The following is a 22,513-nucleotide window of genomic DNA, read 5'->3' on the forward strand; positions in this document are numbered from 1 at the left end:
ACAGCAACGCACACAACAACCAAGATAATCTTTTGGTATAAACAAATCCATCATGTCTGAACAGACAAACGAGGCACTGACGTCAATACGGGATTGCGGGATCCGGCCACGTGGCCAAGTAGCTCACAAAAGTAGCCCATACAACCCGCCCCTATTTATCTCTGATTGGTCACCACATGCGGAAGGGCGGGAATGTCGCTCTTTCCTGTTCTGATTGGATAGAGACACTCGCGCACGGAGAAGTTCATGTAGCTCGAGCATCTCGGCGCTGCAGAAGATCCTGCGGTGGAAGGGAGAGTGGGCTTCTGGCATAAAGCGTGGAGTATTATTGGGAATACCTCAGAAAGAAATCGTTTCACAGATGCTGAAGGAATTTATGTGCTTGAAATAGGGTAAGGCTATATTTTGACTACTGCGCAGGACTAAGTGCTTTTGGCAGTTTGATACCATATGTTTATTTTCAAAAAACATTTGAATGTATATTTTATTACATATTTGCACAGTTTTAAACGTTTTACTTGTTAAACGTGTGATGATAAACGCTTGCGCAAAGCAAATCTATAATTCTGATGTAAGCATCTATAAGCATACTGTGTATTTTTTGCATGTACAATGGCAATGTTGACCCAACTTGACAGGCAGTTTGTTTCGTTTGTTCCTTTTTCCATTTTTTTTTTTTTTTGTTTTCTGTCCAGATGTTTCTTGCTTTTTTAAACTACTTTTTATTGTGAAGTAATGCGTGGACACTCGTCGATATTTGCTTTAGTTTATTGCAACGTCTTTAACCTTGAAGGTTATATGTTCAGTAAGCAGTCATAACTATATCAGTCTGAAAGCCTACATTAACCTTACCATCTGCAGTTTGCATGCAGTTGTTGATTGGAGTGGTTCGTGTAGCCTTTAAACAGGTGTGGGCAAAATTGGATTACAGGGAAATCAGCTCAAAGCGGCATTTCGTACAGATGGCTCTGCTAAAGCGCCATAGCGTCAGATCGTCATTTCCTGAACAATTAATATCGAGCTGGAAAGTCTTCCAGAGCAATTAATTTTATTCCATGTTTTTGGGTGTGTAGTGTGTATCTGGGCGTGTGTGTATGTCACACTGTAAATCGTAATGATTTCCTTTACAAACCGTTTGGGGACTTGGTATTCATACTCTGTTATTCAGGGGATTGACTGGTAAAATGTGATAACCATCCACCCATTTTTTAAAGGGGAGTTGTAGAGTTTCTTATCAGTGTTGGGCACTCCCAGACGGGTACACCAACACCCTCCTCATCTTTGATGGCTTCGAAGGGCAACAAATAACCTAATATGTGCATGTTTGGGGAAGAAAGGTAAACTAAAACGTTAGTAGCCCATACTGCCTCAACTGTGATGCTCTACAGCCAAGGAATTCAAATTTTAAATAATTCTGAATTAGTGAAAGCTAAGCAAGGAGTACATAATAAATAAAAACAGTTATGACAAATATCTAAACTATTAAAATGCGTGTTTCAGTTTAAATACTTAAAAGTCTAAATATCCTCAAATGTAAAAGAAATGCCATTGTTCATCTTCTAAATTGAAATCCATAGAGTGCTAGATCCCTAGTAAAGGACAGAGAATCAAAAATAACATTATATTTATAATCACTGACCTTAAATACCCATACCCCACATGCTTATGTTTGAAATTCTGCGAGTGGCCCTTGGAGGGTCAGGGCCACAGATATCAAAATGTGATCATATTTATGATCAGCAACCTTGAAAAAGCATATACCAACACCCCACATGCCTATATTCCTGATGCCCATTTTTAAAAAATATTTGTAAAAAGGAGCAACTTTAACTCCTTGTATTCCATTAGGGGGTGAAGCCCTGGCAGTCAGTCGATGTGGCGTGCACAACTTCAAGTCCTTTTGATAATTTCTGCTGAAGACACCTATTGGTTTAGTCTTTAGCGTAAGGGTTGTAATGTCCTTTTTTTGGGGTCTAGAGGACCTAAAATAGGGAGAAACCCAGAAAAGCTTAATGTCTGGCATAACTAGACTTCTGGACAATCAAATACCATATCATAATAAGGGAGGAGCTGGATAAAAAAAAAAATCCAGTGTGTTCTTCTGAACACAATAGATGCAGACGGCTTGTAGTTTCAGTTCAGTTTTCCAACCTTGTCGTCTTTGAGATGCAGGAAGCCACATCATGGTTTAAAAGTGAAAATCAACATTTTAAAAAACTTGGTATTTTTCCCTTCCTCACATGGTAATTTAAATGTTTCTCAGGTTCTTAATGTTGTTGTATTTTGATGGATTGTTTGGACTCTTCTGAAATATAAGCAGGCATGGTGGGGAGCATGAGCTGATGGCGGGTCACCGCAGCCACCACACAACAAACCACCTGCATTGGGACCCGAGTGTAGCAGGTGACACCTCAGCACCCACACTAGAGCATGCAGTGTACAAAATTAAGGCAGTTGTTTCCTTTTGGGTTTTTTACTAAACAGGTTTCAGATGGTTTCATTATGCTGGTACTGTACATTTTCCTTTTTTTTCACAATGTAAGATTCAGATCTTGTGTATGCAAAGTCTTTTTTCTGGTTTGACATTTGCATCTGCTTCCATATTCCTTGTCTGCTGGCCAGGAACCAGAGAAGTTGAACCTGCAGCAGTGTAAAGCTGTCCTGTCCTGGTTATCTTTAAGATTCTGGTGTATTGTGTTATTTTTAAAACTAGACTGGGCTTTTTTTTTTTTTAACTTACATTTTAAAAATGAGGAAGTGGAATGTGAAAACATTTTTGCAGAACTTCTGGCAGCTTAAAAGTTAGCCGATAGGATATTTAGAGTTAATGGTCCAGCTGCTAGACTCATGGGGGCACACCAGGGAAATCCAGGTTAGAAAGTGGTCATGGGGGACATGTGCTCTTTTTGAAGCAGTGCATAAGAATGCATGGAAAGGCAACAGAAACCAGGAAAGGGAAAAGAAGGAAAGAATGAGATATGGGGAGCCAAACCAGTTAGTGTGTGAGGCATGCTGTCAGAAATGACATACATTAGTAAAACATTGACTTCAGTGCTAACGGAGGCATTGGCAAAATGTTGTTATTGTGAACCCTCAAAAGTCAATCTTTTATATAAAAAAAAAACAAAAAAAAAACGCTAATAGTTCCATCTTTATGGGAATGAAGTTTTCCATTCCTCTGAGTGTAATGATGCATACAACTGGAATCCGACTAGCATAATGAGCCACATTGTTATGACGGAGAGATCCAGCATGCACAGCTCCTCATATAAGGATACTGTGCCAACTGACCGCTGTTGTCGTAACCTCTGATGTCACCCTGAGATTGCAGTTGGAGTGACTGGCATTTACATCACCAAACATTCCTGTTTAATGAAACCTTTCAACGCACTTCCTATTATAACCTTAGTGCAGAATCCCAAGAAGATGAATGAAGACTGTGATTTTTGCTGCCTTCATTGTCTTACAAAGTATCACATGCTTCTGAAGTGTTTTTAATGACTACTTGTAATGGTGCACAATTCTTCACTGTGTGTTTCCCCGTATCCAGGCCATACTCACTGACAAATTGTCTTTGTTATAGAAGTTATTCATTTTTTAATGTCCTAAAGCCCAAGTGTTGAACTCCGGTCCTGGAGGCCCGCAGTGGCTAGAGGTTTTCATACTGACCATCTTCTTCATTAGTGACATGTTTTTGCTGCTAATTAACTTCTTTTGCCTTACTTTTAATTAACTCGACTCTGCCACCCCTTAGTTGTTTCTTTTTCCTTAACTAGCAGCCAAACAATAATGAGACACAAAGAGAGCCGCCACATGACCAGCTCGCCTGTGCCCATCACACAGTATCTGGAACTGAAGAAAGGTGAAGGTCTCAGTAAGGCTGATCTCTCAGGTCACCAAAACATGTTGATGGTGTTCTTAGAAAAGCAGAAAAATCATCAGTTTTAGAAATGTCTGCTGTGGCAGAATGAGAGCAGCAACGAGCCATGGAATGAAATAACAGCTTTAATTAACAGCAAGAATCAGCTTCTCATTAAGAGATTGGCTGGAGTTTGATATCCCAATTTAGCTGGTCATCTGTTGGCTCGTTTCACATCACATTTCTGTTTGGCTGCCATTTAATGAAGAAACAAATCAATTCAGAGGACTGAATCCTTAAATACAGAGCTATTAAACTCAAGGGAAAAGGAGTTAATTAGCCGTGAAAACTGCTCACCGATTAGGAAAAGTGTTAGAATGAAAACCTGCAGCCACTGCAGCCCTCCAGGACTGGAGTTCGACACCCCTGTTCTAAAGAATTAATACTTCAGTTATTAAAAAGAAAGGCACTAATCCCTATCAGATTTTCCGAGATCAGAGTCCATCGCAGCTATAGCTGATTTCTCTCAAATGACACAAAGACCTGACCGCCAAAAAGGTGAACTGCATTACGGAATCATGGAGCTCAGGTAGTAGGTTAGTATAAACTGAATTAATTACACTGGTAGGTTTAAAATATTTGTGTTCAAAACATCTGGTAGTCCTTTCTTTGGGTACAAGTAAACAGTTAATGTGACTATTTTTCTAACCTGGTTTCATTTTACACTTTTTTTCTCGCTTATTTGACACGTTTGATAGAGATCAAGTATAATTCATCCATCCATCCATCATCCAACCCGCTATATCCGAACTACAGGGTCATGGGGGTCTGCTGGAGCCAATCCCAGCCAACACGGGGGCAAGCAGGAAACAAACCCCGGGCAGGGCGCCAGCCCACCACAGAAGTATAATTCATTCATATTAAATTAATAATTTACTTGCAGACACCAGGGGAATTTAAGGGGAAGAGCATTTAGGACTGAAGCCAGGAAGCATTTCTTTACACAAAGAGTTGTTTGAATCTGGATAAAGAGATTTAGCTGAAGCTGAAATGTTGACAATCTTTAAGAAGTATCCAGATGAGATATTGGGACAGCTTAGCTATTAGTTAAACAATCGATCTCGATGGAATGAATGGTCTCCTCTCATTTGTCAAATTTCTTACGTTTTTTTTTTTTTATCAATTCCATGAGCTTTAAAGCTACCATAAAAGATATAGTATGCTTCTTGTAATGTGTCTGACTATTAGGGGTAATAACAGGGCATATAGACAGATCCATTATGTTGATGCCTGAATGATTTGCAGCGCTTTTGGAGCAGCACGTCCATTATAAGGAATCCCAAGTCCTCTTACATCTCAAAAACGTGCAAGTTGGATTAGTCAACAACATTGAACTGGCCTTGTGGATGAGCACGCCCAGCAGTGAACTCACACTCAAGTCAAGAGTTGGGCTCTACCAAGCTGCTGATGTTTCTAGAATAATTTACAGTTTCCTTTTTGTAAAACTAGGATTGGAAAGGGAGTGAAATTAATCCTAATCTGTTTAGCAATGTATCTGTAAATTGTGTTGTAAATGACTCATTTTACTTCAACTAGATATAGTTAACCACTGGTAAATACAGTATTAATAAGGGGCAAATGTTCATTGGGAACCTGTTTACATTGGGAGTTTTTTAGTTGTACATTCAGACATTTCTTCAAGAAAGACTTTGCAGGGGTGAGAAACTGGCATAGTCCTTCCTCCTTTTTCATTTAGAAGAGTTGGCCATAAATTTCAGTAGAATATCTCAAGTGAAAGTATCCAATAGTGGGAGGTTTCCTTTGGGCTACATGTGCCCATTACACATGGTGAGAGAGTTTTATCACAATTAATATACGTTGTACTTAAAGATTCCCTTCTCTTATTTGTATGTCTCTTAAATTTCTTTGAAGGGCTTGCCCAAGGCAGGATTACCTGGCTGAAGAGTATCTACTCAGAATGGAAACTACTGCCACCATGGAACTTTGGAGACACTGCAGCCGGAGAAATCGCAAAGCAGCCTTCCACAATATCTTCTGGGGTGTCAACCTCTGCCAGCTTCAACGCCTCTTTAAGGAGTCGGGGGATAAACGAGCTGAGCAGCGGGCACGGCTGATCTGGGATACCAGTGATGAGAGCGAGCTGGCCAAAGTGTTGACTGGATTGAGAGGAGGCAGAAATCGGGGGCACAAACAAACCGCTCAGTCATCAAACAGCAGATGTGATTCCCTGGGGCCACGGTGGATGAAAGACTTTGGGAAAATGAGGTACGTTAAGCATTATTGGTAACATACTATGAATATTCATAAATATTAATACACTAGATTACAGTCCCAAAAACATCTGAATATAGTAATTCCACCAAATATATTTTTTTGCATATTTTCAGTATTAGTGCTCCTTTCCAGGTTATTTATTTGGTGTGGATAGGAAGAATTGTTTTTGTCCGTGCAGAGCCCACAGTTTACAGATCTCTGCTGCTTAGCTTTGTAGCATTCCCTGTGAGGTGAGCCACTCAGTCATATTCTGCTGAACAGCTAAGTGATATTACTACCCCTCAGTTCAAGGCAGCATCACTCGGTTTATTGTGTTGTCTACTTCCTGGCAGGGCAGTACTTTGTAGCAAACACTTTTAACTCAAAAAAATACACTTTTTAAGATTGTTTTGCTTGTTCCATATAATGTCAGATGAAATCCACAGTTGAAAAACTTAAAAAATGCCAGTGCCAAACTTAGTTTGTATTGCTTGTGCAGTGTTCACAGTTTTCTTTCTTTAATTGTCTTAAACCAGGGATATCAAACTCCGGTCCTGGAGGGCCGCAGTGGGGACAGGTTTTCTTTCTAACCATCTTCTTCATCAGTGACCAGTTTTTGCTGCTAATTAACTTCTTTATCTTTAGTTTTAATTCACTTTACTTAGACACCTTAGTTGTTTCTTTTTCCTTAATTATCAGCCAAACAATAACGAGACACAAAACTAGTCGCCACATGACCAGCTCGCCTGTGCCCATCACACAGTATCTGAAAATGAAGAAAGGTGAATGTCTCGGTAAGGTTGATCTCCCCTGGTCATCAAAACATGTTGACGGTGTTCTTAGGAAAAACAGAAAATCAACAGTTTTGGAAATGTCTGCTGTGGCAGAATGAGAGCTGTAACAAGCCATGGAAGTAATAACAGCTTTAATTAACAGCAAGAATCGGCTCCTCGTTCAGAGATTGGTTGGAGTTTGAAGACCCAACTTAGCTGGTCATCTGTTGGCTTGTTTCACATCCCATTTCTGCTTGGCTACTATTTAATGAAGAATCTAATCAATTCAGAGGCCTGGATCCTTACAAACAGGGCTATTAAAATGAAGGAAAAAGAAATTAATTAGCAGTGAAAACTTGTCACTAGTTAGAAGCCCACCAGGACTAGAGTTGGACATCCCTGTCTTAAACCTTTACTCTTCGTGATGCAACGTGAAAATCCCTCAATATTTTCTTTTGCTTATGCAATCTTTTAAAGTTTGCAAATCGTCCCTCTGAGTCTGCGTACATATTTGTCGCCACTGTTGCATTACTACACGTAGATTCTCCTTTCATCTGGTTGGCCTGGTTTGTACACACTGTAGAAAGACGTGGATGACATGGAAATCGGGCTCAAGTGTGCTAAACCATTAGGTCTTTAAATAATATGATATGCTGGAACGTCCACATTTTTGATGGTCTAGTGTACTGTCTGGTGGGAATACATGTGATTAATCCTTTTCGCAACTAACGGGGGCATTGTATTCAGTCAGGGCTTTGCGGCAGTGCACACTGACTAGTCTAGTTCTTTCCATGTTCGGTTCCTGGGAGTCTTGTGGCTCAAGTTTTTTGCTCCAGCCATTTTCACAATCAGTAAGTCATATTACATGACCTCATCTTTTAATTAGCTGGTCATTTTTCCTCCTCTTAATCTGAATGGACAATCGTATTTGGCTTGTATTCCCATTTTACAAATATTTTGTATTTTTGCCATGGTTTTAAATTCTTTACACTCATTTGTCCTTTTCGTTGACTGTGGAACTGGCGGGAGGTAACAGGAGTCTCCCGGGCCTGAACTTAGAAACCACTGGGACAGCTCATTCCCAAGAGACAGAAATGATATTAATACATCCACTCACCTCCTCATTTTCCAAGTCTGCTTTATCCCATTACTGGGTCCTGGGGAGTTGTAGCCTTTCCTAGCAGCTCCATTCAGACTCATGTCCTGGCCAGGGTGCCATTCCACTGAAGACACACACTCACTGTGGACAAACCTAAGGTATCCAGTTAAGAGGAAATCGGAGTACTTGACAAGTGGCCTTTCCAAAGCTGCTATGTTGAATGTTAAACTCCACAGTATTCTGCTTTTGCTATCAACTGGTGTTATGAATAAACTTAGAAGTCCTTGTCTCAGTGAATAAAAAGTGTGAAGCAGTTATTAGCTGTTTATCCTCTGAAAGTCTGTTTTCTGTATCCATAATTGTTGTTCTTTCTCTACATTTGTAGAATCAGTGAAGAATATGTAGAGAAGACAGGAGATGGTGGTGACGGCTCAGAAACTGAATTGGTGTCTTCTGGTGGCACAGGACCCACTGCAGGTCCTCCACTAGAGGCACCAAAGGAGCACTTCAGTCACCCAACATCTGATAGTAAACACTCATCGCAAACCTCATCTCATAACTGGAAGCGTCATGGATTGAGAGAAGGACGTCAAAAGCCAGAGCGGTATCTTCATCGTGTTTTACATTAACCTTTGTGCTGAAAGACAAAGTGAACTCTTTCTTTAACTACCTGACTGACAGTTTTTAGGCACAAGTAATTTGTTGCTCTTTTCCCAGTTCTGGCCCAGCAAAGTTAGTGTTTCACTACTGACTGAAGTGTAACACATTTGAAATTTAAAGTTCGAAATTCACCACCCAAACATTCCTTGGACTTCTCCTGCACAATGACCCACTTCTTTAGGTTGCTGGGCTACTGCTGGCATATGGAGGCAGGAATTTCAGCAAATATTTGTGTTTGAGTAGCTCCATACTGAAATGGAATTAATCATGCATTGAATTTCATACAATAACACTTTATATTATAGTCACTTGCACTAATGTGACAACATCATCTGACACTGTTAAAAAATCATGATGGAAAGCTCGGTCTTCACCTTTTCAGAACACTATATATAGACATAATGTGATTTTTTTTGTGAGAAAATATCATGTTACATACAAATCTCTTTTGTAATTTTAATTCCATAAAAATAAAAACAATAAAGAAAAGGTTTACGATTGTATTTTCTCATCCTTGTAGTTGATCTTTTGGTAATAAACTTGAGTCTTTTGGCATTCAAAGCAAATGCTGAGAACTCCCACCAACTCAGCAAGGACAAAGCCACATTTAAAAACTGTTGAGATCGAGATGGTATTTAAGAGAGTGTTGATGAACTTTTGAAAGGAATAATTAGCTTAAAAAGGGTTTAAAACTTCAATTGTTTGATGCTGTTCACGTCTATTTGAAAAATGTACGTAAAAAACAATCAAGCTGTAAAAAGCTACTTGATGTTTTGTATGAATACATGAGAGCAGTGGTTCCCAAACTCCATCCTGGGGACTCCCTGTGGCTGCGGGTTTTTGTTCCAAACAACTTCCGTTTTTCATTGGACTCTTAGCCTAATTAAGCGAGTCGTTATTTCCCAGTTTCTGTGTTTTGGAGTCAATGTAGAAGTTACAAAATTAAGTTTGGTAGATTTTTACTAAAATGTTCTAAGCAGTTATATGGAGAATATATACTGCTCAAAAGAATTAAAGGAACACTTTTTAATCAGAGTATAGCATAAAGTCAATGAAACTTATGGGATATTAATCTGGTCAGTTAAGTAGCAGAGGGGGTTGTTAATCAGTTTCAGCTGCTGTGGTGTTAATGAAATTAACAACAGATGCACTAGAGGGGCAACACTGAGATGACCCCCAAAACAGGAATGGTTTAACAGGTGGAGGCCACTGACATTTTTCCCTCCTCATCTTTTCTGACTGTTTCTTCACTAGTTTTGCATTTGGCTACAGTCAGTGTCACTACTGGTAGCATGAGGCGATACCTGGACCCTACAGAGGTTGCACAGGTAGTCCAACTTCTCCAGGATGGCACATCAATACGTGTCATTGCCAGAAGGTTTGCTGTGTCTCTCTGCACAGTCTCAAGGGCATGGAGGAGATTCAAGGAGACAAGCAGTTACTCTAGGAGAGTTGGAGAGGGCCATAGAAGGTCCATAACCCATCAGCAGGACCAGTATCTGCTCCTTTGGGCAAGGAGGAACAGGATGAGCACTGCCAGAGCCCTACAAAATGACCTCCAGCAGGCCACTGGTGTGAATGACTCTGACCAAACAGCATGAGCAGTTTGGTGGTGGGTTAATGATTGTCTGGGGAGGCATATCCATGGAGGGTCACACAGACCGCTACAGGCTTGACAAAGGCACCTTGGCTGCCATTAGGTATCAGGATGAAATCCTTGGACCCATTGTCAGACCCTATGCTGGTACAGTGGCTCCTGGTGCATGACAATTCCTGGCCTCATGTGGTGAGAGTATGCAGGCAGTTCCTGGAGGATGAAGGAATTGATACCATTGACTGGCCACCACACTTTCCTGACCTAAATCCAACAGAACACCTCTGGGACATTATGTTTTGGTCCATCCAATGCCACCAGGTTGCACCTCAGACTGTCCAGGAGTTCAGTGGTGCCCTGGTCCAGATCTGGGAGGAGATCCCCCACAACACCATCTGTCATCTCATTAGAAGCATGCACCGATGTTGTCAGGCATGTATACAAGAACACAGGGGCCATACAAAGTGCTGCATACAATTTTGAGTTGCTGCAATAAACTTTTGGCAAAATGGACTAGCCTGCCACATAATTTTTTCACTTTGATTTTTGGGGCGTCTTTGAATTCAGGGCTCTGTAGGTTGATCATTTTCATTTCCATCAAACGATGTGGCATCCTTTCGTTCCTAACACATTACCCAGTCTATATCAGTATAGATATCCAGGAGGATTTCTTTTTCCCATTGAGATCTGATGTTTTCAAAGTGTTCCTTTAATTTTTTTGAGCAGTTTATATATATAATTTTTTTTTTGAAATAACAGTATTTTCAATCTACTTTTCCAGGTGTTCTGGTTATTTAATTAATTATTTACTAATTAGCGAGTCTGACACTGAAGGCGATGCAGCTTTCATCATTCCGGGTGTCTGCTGTGCTGGTCGCTAATTGTCACTATTAGGGTTAAATGAAGACAGCAAACTACACGGGAAAAGGGGAAAAAAATAATATGAAAACAACAAAAGAGAGTTAAACATTTATATCTTTAGAAAAAAAAAAAACATACAGTATTTCTAAATGTCTTATAGTGTAAAATCCACACTGTTGTGCTGTTCTTTTGGCTTTTCGGCCAATTAAATGAGATCAGTTGGTATTGATTATCATCACCAATTGTGAATCTGGTGGGAGCAAAAACCTGCAGCCACAAGGAGTCCACAGGACCGAGTTTGGGAACCTCTGTACTTGAATATTCACTTGAAGGTACAGTTGGGTATCAGTCATTAGCAATATATAAACATATTTTTAATACAATTTGATTCACTTGAGAAGAGACTGCTTTAGTCCAACTTATTTCATTTTCATTACACTTATGCATTTTTTTCATAATGACTTAATAGGTGGTCCATGTGTCTGTTTTCCTTCAGCCTCTTCCTATTTTTGAGTGATGTGATGTAAATATGTCAAAACTTACCAGGCTTGTAATAATACAAAACTGAAAAATATTAAATTGTTAAATCAATAACCAAACTAGAAAAATATTTTTGGGGTAATAATTTCTTATAGAAAAATCTTCTGAAAAGAATGCAATTTCAAAAGAACTAACTTAGAAATCTTTGGGCAACTACATTGAAATATTGAAGTAAGTAAGGCTAAATAAAGAGAAGCATTTTCTTACAATTATGCAGTTACTGCAATCTTCGGCTTGGGCTCTCCTCTATTGTAAATGCCTTTGGAAGGCTACACTTGGCCAGTGCTGCCAAAAATAAATTTAGTAGGATTTTGTGTTAACGAGTAAAATGTGAAGAGCAACCCTGGACAGGGCAACCATCCATCACAGAAGACACACATTTGCACACACATACAGAGCCAGTTTTATTGACAGATACAAGCAATATTTACGATTGTGGGAGATTTGAAGACTCTAACCCAGGGGTGCCCACACTTTTTCGGCTTGTGAGTTACTTCTAAAATGACCAGATCGAAATGATCTACCTACATTAAAAATTATAGATAGATATACTGCATAACTGAATAACCTTTATAGCACAATAACAATTCAATACATTTATGGTCACTACAGTATTTTGATTTAATAATCGTCATGTGGGAAAAGGCTGACTCGCATAAATAAGTAGAGCCGTATAATGCAGTCAAGGAGCTTTTGAATTCAGCCCATTGAAAAATGTTGGCTGTCCGATTAACTGCTATTTTAGTTCCCTCTCCTTTCTCTTTCTCAGATTGCTTTTTGGAAGCACGTCAGTTTCATAGAAAAGTTCGAAAGTGCCTTTCCACATTTTCCTTTGAATAGCAATGATAGATTGACAGATCAGACAAACGCACTTCGATTGTGACATTGTGAGAAAAAAATCCTCTTCCAATTCCACGTCCAGCCCATACCCTCCCCAAACAACTTTTTTTTAATCCCTTCTTTAGTCGATATAAATTGGACGGCTAACTAGATCATAGCCGGAGTTTTGCAGTAGCTTGCGCGTTTGACTGTGCGTCCGGGATGACCACTGTGTTAGAAGAGAAGAGATCTCAGACTGGCCGCCCTGTATGTCAATCAAGTGGCAAATGCCATAGAGAGGATATATGATAGACTAACGTTTAAAAATTTTTTTTTTTGAATGCAACGCGATCTACCAGCACTACCTTTGTGATCTACCGGTCGATCACGATCGACACATTAGGCACCCCTGCTCTAACGCCACTTTAATAAACAATTCTCAGAAGATATCAAAGAAATGACTGCATTTCTTCACACCTTCGTTTCATCTGGTTTCCCACTTGCCTAATGAAAATAGGCTACTCTTCCTGGAGAGAACTATTACCTCAGCATTGAATGTGCTGTTTGCCATACTCAAGCCACGTGGCAGTGATGGTGCACTGGAGATCACATTCCAGAAACACAAAAAAGGATGTCAGACATCACAACTCTCAATGCACTAGTTGGATACTGTTCAAATATTGACTGTACATTAACATTCTGTCCACAGAATTCACAAACGCAAGGAGAAAAGTCATGACCCTGGCAAGTTCCTTTTCATGGGGCCACTTAAATAACTAATGTACACGGCAGCCATATATCTCCCTCTCCTAATACAAGAATGGACTGGCTTTCAGTTATAGCACCAATATATATATCTTGTGGTCTGCAGTCATAATCTATCTTCAGAAAAATAAAATAGGATTAGCAAACTCAAATCACTTCTCATTTTCTGTGCAAAGACAAACAGTTGGCCGAGTATTCCATGTCATGACATTTTGTGAAAAGAGATAACTGTCAGTCTAGTAGTACCAATACCAACCTTACATACCACAATACTCTAAAATAATGTTCAGATTGCATCCACACTTACATTACCGCTGTACATTTCAGACCACCACAGTAGCCTTGGCCAAAAAAAAAATGGACCAGTCTTACCCCAGGCTTAAAGAGTACTAGGAGTACCTTGATCTGCTCAGTCAAGATGAACACTATCTGGGCAATGACCAACTCCTTATTTCCAAATTCTTAAATAGCTTGCTGGAGTCTTTTGCCCACAGTCAGTCAATTTCCTTGGCCTCACCAACAATACAGAAAATTATTTTCTTTGAAGACTGCAACAGTCTTGGCCTACCTGGTCAAATCCAGAGACCTACTAGTCAGGTGCACTTGAAAGGTCCTATCTGACTAGCCAGCTTCCCTCACCAATAGACGCCAAGACTGCGAACAAGACAGGCGCAATGCAATTCCTGGCCACAACAGTTGACTGTTGCATCGCCATTGTCCATTCAGACCCAAACCCCTGTCTTTAGGTTCTTACACAATATAAGTGAAGCTTTTTGGAGATAGGGCTTTATAAAATGTCAGAAGTGAATTAAAGTCTTACAAGCATAAACGCACCATACACATGTGCTTTGTGAATCGGACAATCTGACTCCTTACCCATCAGACCAATTACAACACCACACTATTCACTACACCGTAGTGTCTCAGGCACCATCCATGCTACTACATTTTCATTTTAAAACGCAGACATTTGTCTCCATTTTAGTTTTTTGCCCACACTACACTGGTGTTTTGAACCAACAAAAGTGAATAGTTCTGAAAACACTCTCCAGAGTCGGATACTTTTTAAAATTTCCGGCACAGTGTTTCAGTGTGGATGGGTGAAAATGAAAAGATCTGAAAACACAGACTCCCATCGGACTTTAGTTGGTTTTACTTATTCTGTGGATCGTCCATGACTGGATCCTGCTCATTTACGTTGTCTCATTCCCTGATTGGTCAACCTTCATAGAACAAAGACATATTCTGACATAGCAGGCATAGAAGAGGTGCTTTCCATGGCGGTTGTTGTGTTCCTTACCAGTACGCATCTAAATTGCATTTTGTACAATTACTAGATATTATAGTCAAGCAACAAGTTACACTGGACAATAAAAGTCGGCAGTCATATACAGTACAGTACATGCTCAAACTGCATACATACATACATACATTCAGTCTGACTGAAGTGTCATGACAGACTATACGTGTAGAATGCACACTCCATGTGTCCCTGCACAATTAATTTTACGGAAATCCCAAACATTCGAGACATCACATAATCTGCTCACACTACAAGATTTCTGAAATGGCAGAAATTCTGTACGGCAGCCCAATCATAAGATGCAATCAGGCATCACAACCCCTCTAATACTGCATGTAAAATGTTTGATGAAGCAGAAAACCAGTTGGCGACTGCAAAGAGGCCTTAAAATCGCGCCAAACTCACATAGTGTATGCCTGGTTAAAGATGTCTAAGTTGTGCGCACGTCCAGTATAAGCAGGTGATTACAACATGTGTTTTCACTTATTTTAGTATGTGTTAAAAAAACTTATGTAAATGATAAGAGGGGACTGGGCGGTCTCTTGGTCTGGAACCCCTACAGATTTTATTTTTTTCTCCGGCCTTTGGAGTTTTTTTTTTGTTTTTCTGTCCACCCTGGCCATCGGACCTTACTTATTCTATGTTAATTAATGTTGACTTATGTTTATTTTTTATTGTGTCTTCTATTTTTCTATTCTTCATTTTGTAAAGCACTTTGAGCTACATTTTTTTGTATGAATATGTGCTATATAAATAAATGTTGATTGATTGATGTGAAAATGCTATTGTAGACAGAGATCAATTTTGGTTAAAAGCACCATTTTTAAATTAAAACATAAATAGTGTGAATATAGCCTCAGACATGATGAAAAGATCACCAAGTCACATCAAACTGCCCCAAAAGCGCTAGCACCACTACACTTGGGAATTTTGTAGATTTAACAATTGTCCAAAAAAGGCCATACTTATCACACTTAGTAACTCCATCGTCCTCCCAATAGGAATTCAGCCTGGAATTCATCCATCCATTCATTCATTCATTTTTTGATTCTGCATAACCCATCTGAGAAGATTTAAGAAGGTAAAACATCTGCCAGGAACAATGAGTACAACGCTGGGACCAGCAACCTAAAACTAATAAAATGATTTTATCGGGCATTTTAGAATTCCTTGGATGATCAGAGAGTTTCTTCTCTGCTCACAGTTCATTATAAAATCTGTTAGTCGTTTCCTGTAGTTTTTTTAGATCCACGTAACTGAATCTCTGTTATCAGAAAAATATAAACGGAAAAAGTTCACAATGCACAGAGGAATGCTCTCATTCTATTTTCATTGCCAAGTAAAAAGGAAAAAGTGTTTTAAAATATTAAAATAAAATGAGTGCATTCAAAGTAAGATATATGAAGATAAAGGCCGAGTCAGTGGAGATGATCACAATGAACATAAACCTGAGCCATTAAGTTTGCAAGACATTTCTTTTTTCTAGACACCCTTATTAGAAAGGCAAGAAGACATTTACATTAAAGGCTCTATAAGCAGACAAAAGTGTAAGAACCCAACCAAAGAAGAAGAAAGAGACAGGCTTAACATGAGAGGAATACAATGGATTCATTTATAAGTATTTCTTTCATTAAATACAATACATACAAATTATACAGTGCAATGTCAGAACAATAGGATTTCAGCCCAGTTTGGTAGCTACAGCAGTACATTTTGGTAAGAAAAAAATAAATCTTATGTGCAACAAGGCCTTGTCTTTTGATGCCATCGTAGGCACAAACAAACCCCATCTTCAGAGTTGCAGGTTTTCATTGCAGTGTCAAAGTCAGAAGCACGGCTAATTTAAGTAGGCATTTTTTCCCCTGGTTTTCATTTTCTTTATATGATAACCAAAAGTGCAAGTTTCTCTTTTTTGTCACATACTATCAAAAATCTGTACTATTTACTTAGGACTTGTAGTGTCGACTTTGAAGATGAACACTGCCTACAGACATTACACCTGCATCAGCTCACCAAACCAGAACAGCCTCAGACTTAAGAGACTGGATGCAGAAAATGTCGAGAAACAATAAAATTCAGTGTTTATCAGTAAAGCAAAACACTGCCTTGATTTCTTTAATGTTGAAGGAGATCAATAATGAAATCTAATTAACAAGAAATTTATGTACAGCTATAGATCAAATGATTAATGAAACTGCAATGAAAGCCTACAATTGCCAAGCCACTTGACAACTGAGTTTGCTTAATTATACAGCAGAGGGACAGACAGCAGCCACCACAAGTGCTCTGCGTAAGGAATCATGGGTGAAGGAGAGTGCCAGACTCCCCTCTCTTTGCAACATTTTTTTAACATACAGGGACTCGTCACCAAAGTGCCTGTGCACAGACACCCAAGAAACCATCTTCCTCATTTCAAATAAGTCCTCGCTCATCTCTTTTGCCTGCATGTCCAAGTTAAGCCTTGGTCCAGGCAATTTAACTTCTCAAACTGCCAAAAGCAGCATCTGTTGCATGCATACAAGCATAAATGCCTTCTGTGACGCAGAGATCTGTATGAACAAGTCACGTCCAAGCCTCAGCCTTGAGGCAAATACGTCCATCAAGTCAGGAAGTCTGGCTTAGTGCTGTTGCTGTAGTGCTCTTAGCTTCTTTTCTACTCATTCAAGTTTATGTATTGTCAGTTGCCAGACATTATCCAGATCTGGGTGGACAGCAGCTGTAATTTCTAACAAAACACACTTTTACATTAGATCATCTTACATCTTGTACCCTCTTTTTATCCAACGTGATGTCTGAGGACTACACTGTTCTAATACTGGACGGCTCCGGCACTCATGAAGGGTGCACTGCTCCTTTCTTCTCCAAAATGACTTCCTCTGATTAATCACACTTTGAGACAAAGGGAGTGGACAGGGAACACTGAGTGAACATAGTCTTAAATTACTTCCAAATTATGTAAACAAGTGGCAAAAAAATAAAGACATGCTGAATTAGTTAAAAAATAATAATAAAAGAAATGAACTGTGACCATCTGTACCATAAACTTGACACCAACTGTAAAAATATGGCAAACATTTGTGTAAACAACAAAAGCCCTCTGCAACAATAAATATTTTTTAAGACATTAAACAATAAAAAAATCCACCTGTTTAAAACAAAAGTTTAGGAAAACAATATCATTTTTTTTAATTACTTAAGCAGCCTTCCATCACAGACAACTTACCATTTGGTGTGCCAGTAAGTTTAGAACAATCAAGTTTTAAATAATACAGGTTACTTCACATTTTCATTAAAACAATTCAGAAGAGCTTTCCAAATAAAATTTTGATCTCTCAGTTTCCAGAAAATAAGCTCCACTTTAGCACTTCCAATTAAGTACCGTTTCTTGGTCACAGTAAATATGGGCCGGAGCACGCTGCATTTTATTCTGTTCAGTGAATCACATGTTCATGATAACCCCCCCAGCATGAAGGCCCCTAAGCTGAGATGTGTGGGTTTGTTTTAAACAGGACCTTTGAGAAAATGTTGAAGAACATTCAAACATTTAGTGCTAAAAAATACATTTTAATGCAAAAAAAAAAAAAAAAAGTAGTTCCGCCCCTTACACTAAATTGCTCCTAATTCCTAGTAATAGTGCAAAAAGGAAGAACTATATATGGTCCACTAACTGAACTGATAATTTCCGAAAATGTTAAGAAACATTTTCATAAAGGCACCAAGAGACTCTCACCTACTAGATGTGGATCTCAGTTCAGCATGATTGGGAAGTCCACTCAGTCATTTCAGCCTCTTTGTCTCTAGTCGTCAAAGGTACGAGTACAGTGTACAGGTCCTCATCCTGGCTCAATGTCTTCTCTTTGCACTCAACTAACCCAAGCACTACATCTTGCATTAACCCATTTCACTGTGGAAGTTCAAGTTATTTGTTCTCAAGCAAATGTCCACGAAAGGTCATGAATCGCTACCAACTTTTCCGCTTGGCGAAAGCATGGTCAGAATGGAATGCTCTTATAAGGGCTTTAATATGCAGAAAGATGGCAACTATAAATTGCCAAATTGATATCGATGTTGTTAAATAGGAGGAAAGGACGTGGTCATGAAAATAAAATCTCCCCACCTTACCCAGCAATGTTTCCTCTTTATCAGATTATGTTCCCCTGATAAAGAAATTAATGGCAATGTAGTCCTGAATGTTATGTACAACACTTTCCTAATGTCCTTTGGCCATGCACATGCCTTAAAGACTAAGGAAAGAGCTCGGGAAAAACAAAAAATTTACTGAGAAGCCCAGAAAAAAAAATGTGTTTCCTGTCTCATTCTCGTTGCTGTTCCAACATGCTGGGAGACAACTGTTCCCCAAATCTCTTGCACGTCTACCACCACGTGAAGAACGGCCTCCGACTCTGGAAGCTTTGGGTGTATGATTCACTGGTTGAGCGCTGCTGCGCCCTTGCAGTCTCCACAATCACAGGGGGCATTTGCACAAGCTGCAAAGGTGTTTTCCCATCTTTCAGTGCCTGGCAGAGGTTCAATATCTAGAGCACAGAAAAAAAAAGAGAAAAGAATTGACAACAGTGAAGCAGACTACCATCCATGAAGCAAGGGAATTTCTATTCAAAGAACTGCTCTTGTGTCTCGTAGATAAACACGTCTCATGATCAATTAGCCCATTAGTCATCAGATAACAACATTATGCAGAAAGAAGCATTCAGTCTTTCGAAGACAGTGTTCATTGTCTACAGCATACAAAGGAAGTTCATCAGATTGTCACTGAGACTTTGTTATCCATTTTCCTTTCCCGCTTAATCCCAGGCAGAATCAAAGGATGCTAAAAAACATTCTGCAAGCAGTATCAGATTTATTTCACTTTCACATTTGTCATTAATGGCATACAAGTACATCATTTATACTGATCAAATTGCTACATGAAGATGTGATTAATTTTGATTTTTAAAAAGAAGGCCTTAATGGCTCTCCAGGCTGTATGAAGAATGGGACATTGACAGGCCTACTGCCTACTTCACCTGCAGCTTATTTGATCAGGTAGTGCTGAAAAATGGAAACTTGATTTACTTGAAATAACTGATTGTCTCAATGTGATGAATAAATTAATTATTAAGCACATAGTAAATATTCACATAGGCTAAAAGACATGCACATGTACATTGAATGTGAGTGATCCATTATGCCATTGATAACATAGATTAATAATTAATATGCACTCTGAGCTCAGTTTCTATAGATACCCTTTCTCAAGCATAAGATGTGGACAATTTTCTACTGTGATTGGGACTCAATACGTGTCTATTAGAATTACAGAATGAGTTATCAACATTTTTTTTTTTACATTCAAATAGGAAAGTCAATAGATCCAAAGTGTTTTATTCCTGTTGCAAAGTGTTCTTCACAAGCAGAATCTCAAGAAAAACACATATTTAAACGGAGTATGTACATTTTCAAATAAGATAGTATCACGGTCTCTAAATTGAAAATATGTTCGAAAATGTTTATGTTACACAGTTTCTAAATATACCAGTACATTATAGATGATGCATTAATAAAATAATTTGATTGTTAATAAACTTACTTTTATGCTTCAAGGGTATCTTTTACAACAAGACAATGAGAATTAATAAAACAACATTTATTTATATAGCACATTTTCATACAAACAATGTAGCTCAAAGTGTTTTACATGATGAAGAAAGGGAAAAAAGACAAAATAAATAATTAAAATTAGGGAACACTAATTAACATAGAATAAAAAGTAAGGTCTGATGGCCAGGGAGGACAGAAAAAAAAAAAAAAAAAAAAAAAAAAAAAAAGAAGGCTGGAGAAAAAAAAAATCTGCAGGGGTTCCAGGCTACGAGACCACCCAGCTCCCTCTAGGTATTCTACCATAAATGACCTCATAAATGACCTCAATCAGTCCTCATTGTATTCAGGGTTCTCATGGAAGAATTTGACGATGACAGTCATTTAGGGATGAACTGTTATAACGGAATACAATTCAATAAACTATTACAATAGGTACAGTTTAATAGCATTTACCATGTAAGCCCAGTTGTAGTTCAGGTCATTATTCATCGCCTCTAAATCAAAATATTAAAGAAGGACCTGTGCTGTGTCCTATGCATTTTTTTTTCAGCTGCACATTAACAAATCATTATATCAACTTGACATGTCACAGGAAGCACACTAGTTAGTCCTGCTTTCTCACAGGCCTGAATGACAGGGTAAATCCTACCTGGGACTCTACTTATATTTTTATCTTCTCTCCATGTTTTATTTAGATTTCTTCTGGTACTCCCGTTTCCCTTTACATACCAGAGTCATAAACTTTAAAGTTCCCAAACAAGATAATATCGGCAATTATAAAAGTTGGCGTCTGTGCTTGTACTGCCCTGCAATGCACTTATATACCACCGAAGGCTAGTTTCTTGCTCTTTGCCTAATATAGTCATTACAGGCTTTGGCATCTCATTTGATGACCACATAATGTTCTACAGTGTATACATACAAACATAATGTTTGGGAGAAAGACACATTTTTCCCTTTATGTACCCCTCTGCTCCAGTTTAAAATTAAATTACAAATCAAACAATATAGATGTGGTTAAAGTTCATATTTCAGACTTTACTTTAAGGGTATTTGCATACATTTTGGTCACACCATGTAGACTTTTAAACATAGCACCCCCATTTCAGGGCACCATAATATTTGGGACATAGCAATGATGTGTATATTAAACACTCATATTTAGTACTTTGTGGCATATCTCCTGGTGTTGAGGATCTTCTCTGGTGGTCTATACATGGTGGAGGGAACTGTATATGGGCTTGAATAACAGATAAACAGATGGAATATATTGACTTAATTTTTTTTTTTTTAAAAGTATAACATACAGTGTATATAAACATGCTCCTATGGAAAGTTTACAAGATTTTATTGCTGTACTATCTAAGATGGAACGAAATCTAAGTAATCATTGCAGATCTCAATGCATTCAGCGATAACGTTTACAGCTGAAATGCATTTTGTAATGCATGTAGTAATAAAAGGCATTGCATCTTTCATAACGACAGAAGACATATCAAAAACATTTGAGGTAATAAAACGTATTACTACAAATATTTGTGATGCTCCACCTTTTGACATAGCAACCAGACAGGCACTTATCCTTTTATTATGGTGGATACCATTGAATCATAATGAATTAAATTTGCCTTTTCTGATATTGATCAAAAAAAAATTGTCTTGCTGGAAAACGGGTTTCTTGCAAACTGCAATTGTATTCATCTTGCCCTCCAACATCAGGAGCCTTCCAGGGCCTGCTGCTGGGAACTCTCCCCACAATAGGATACCGCCACCACCATGCTTCATGGGATGGTGTGTATACCTGATAATGTGCAGTAAACATGGCATTTAGTCTGACAGACAAAAAGCTCAGGTTTTGGTCTCATCAGACCTTAGGACATTCTTCTAGCTCACTTTTAGTGTCTCCCATATGCCACTTTGCAGAAGTCTCTTCACTTTGGTATTAAATGTTTCTGTTGATTAGTGTCAAGAAAACCAAATTAAATCCAGTGTCATTCAATATTGTATAAGGTTAAATAGTAAACAACGTCATTTAACTATTTGATGTAAAAATAAAGAAAACTATTTGCTAGGAAAAACCTTTTTATCCTGTAAGTGATAATAATATAAGTTAAGCTTTTGAGGTAACAATGTATATTAGTTTAACAGCTTGTTTTTTTTTTTTTCCTCCCAAAGAGTCTCTCTTGCATTTTCTACAGTGTGTTTAGCTAATCAAATTGCTTCTCCGTGTCATAAATACTTTTATTTTTAGAAAAGATTCTTTTTTTTGAGTCAGGCTGAACAGTTCACCTGGTCATGTTTCGATTGAAGTATAAAGTTGGTTCAAGTGGGTGTTATAATCTCTTCCTTTAAAGAATCTGAAGAACCA

At 38.5% G+C, this 22,513-nt stretch overlaps 2 protein-coding genes across 2 annotated transcripts in view; one reads left to right on the plus strand and one right to left on the minus strand.

Annotated features, from left to right (window-relative positions):
- Positions 1–222: 222 nt before the first annotated feature.
- Positions 223–9,168, plus strand: avpi1 (arginine vasopressin induced 1). Its single transcript, XM_039774261.1, has 3 exons — positions 223–392; positions 5,792–6,145; positions 8,391–9,168. Exons 2-3 carry the CDS (start codon positions 5,838–5,840, stop codon positions 8,632–8,634), a joined length of 552 nt encoding a protein of 183 aa, XP_039630195.1. The 5' UTR covers positions 223–392; positions 5,792–5,837; the 3' UTR covers positions 8,635–9,168.
- A 6,962-nt stretch (positions 9,169–16,130) lies between these two features.
- The window catches only part of pi4k2a (phosphatidylinositol 4-kinase type 2 alpha), a 37,322-nt gene continuing 30,939 nt past the window's right edge, over positions 16,131–22,513 (minus strand). Inside the window, exon 9 of the mRNA XM_039774273.1 lies at positions 16,131–19,082. Within this exon, the coding sequence (XP_039630207.1) occupies positions 18,921–19,082 (162 nt within the window). The 3' untranslated portion in view covers positions 16,131–18,920. The remainder of the gene's footprint in view (positions 19,083–22,513) is intronic.

This window comes from Polypterus senegalus, chromosome 1, assembly GCF_016835505.1.
Source record: "Polypterus senegalus isolate Bchr_013 chromosome 1, ASM1683550v1, whole genome shotgun sequence".
NCBI lineage: Eukaryota > Metazoa > Chordata > Cladistia > Polypteriformes > Polypteridae > Polypterus > Polypterus senegalus.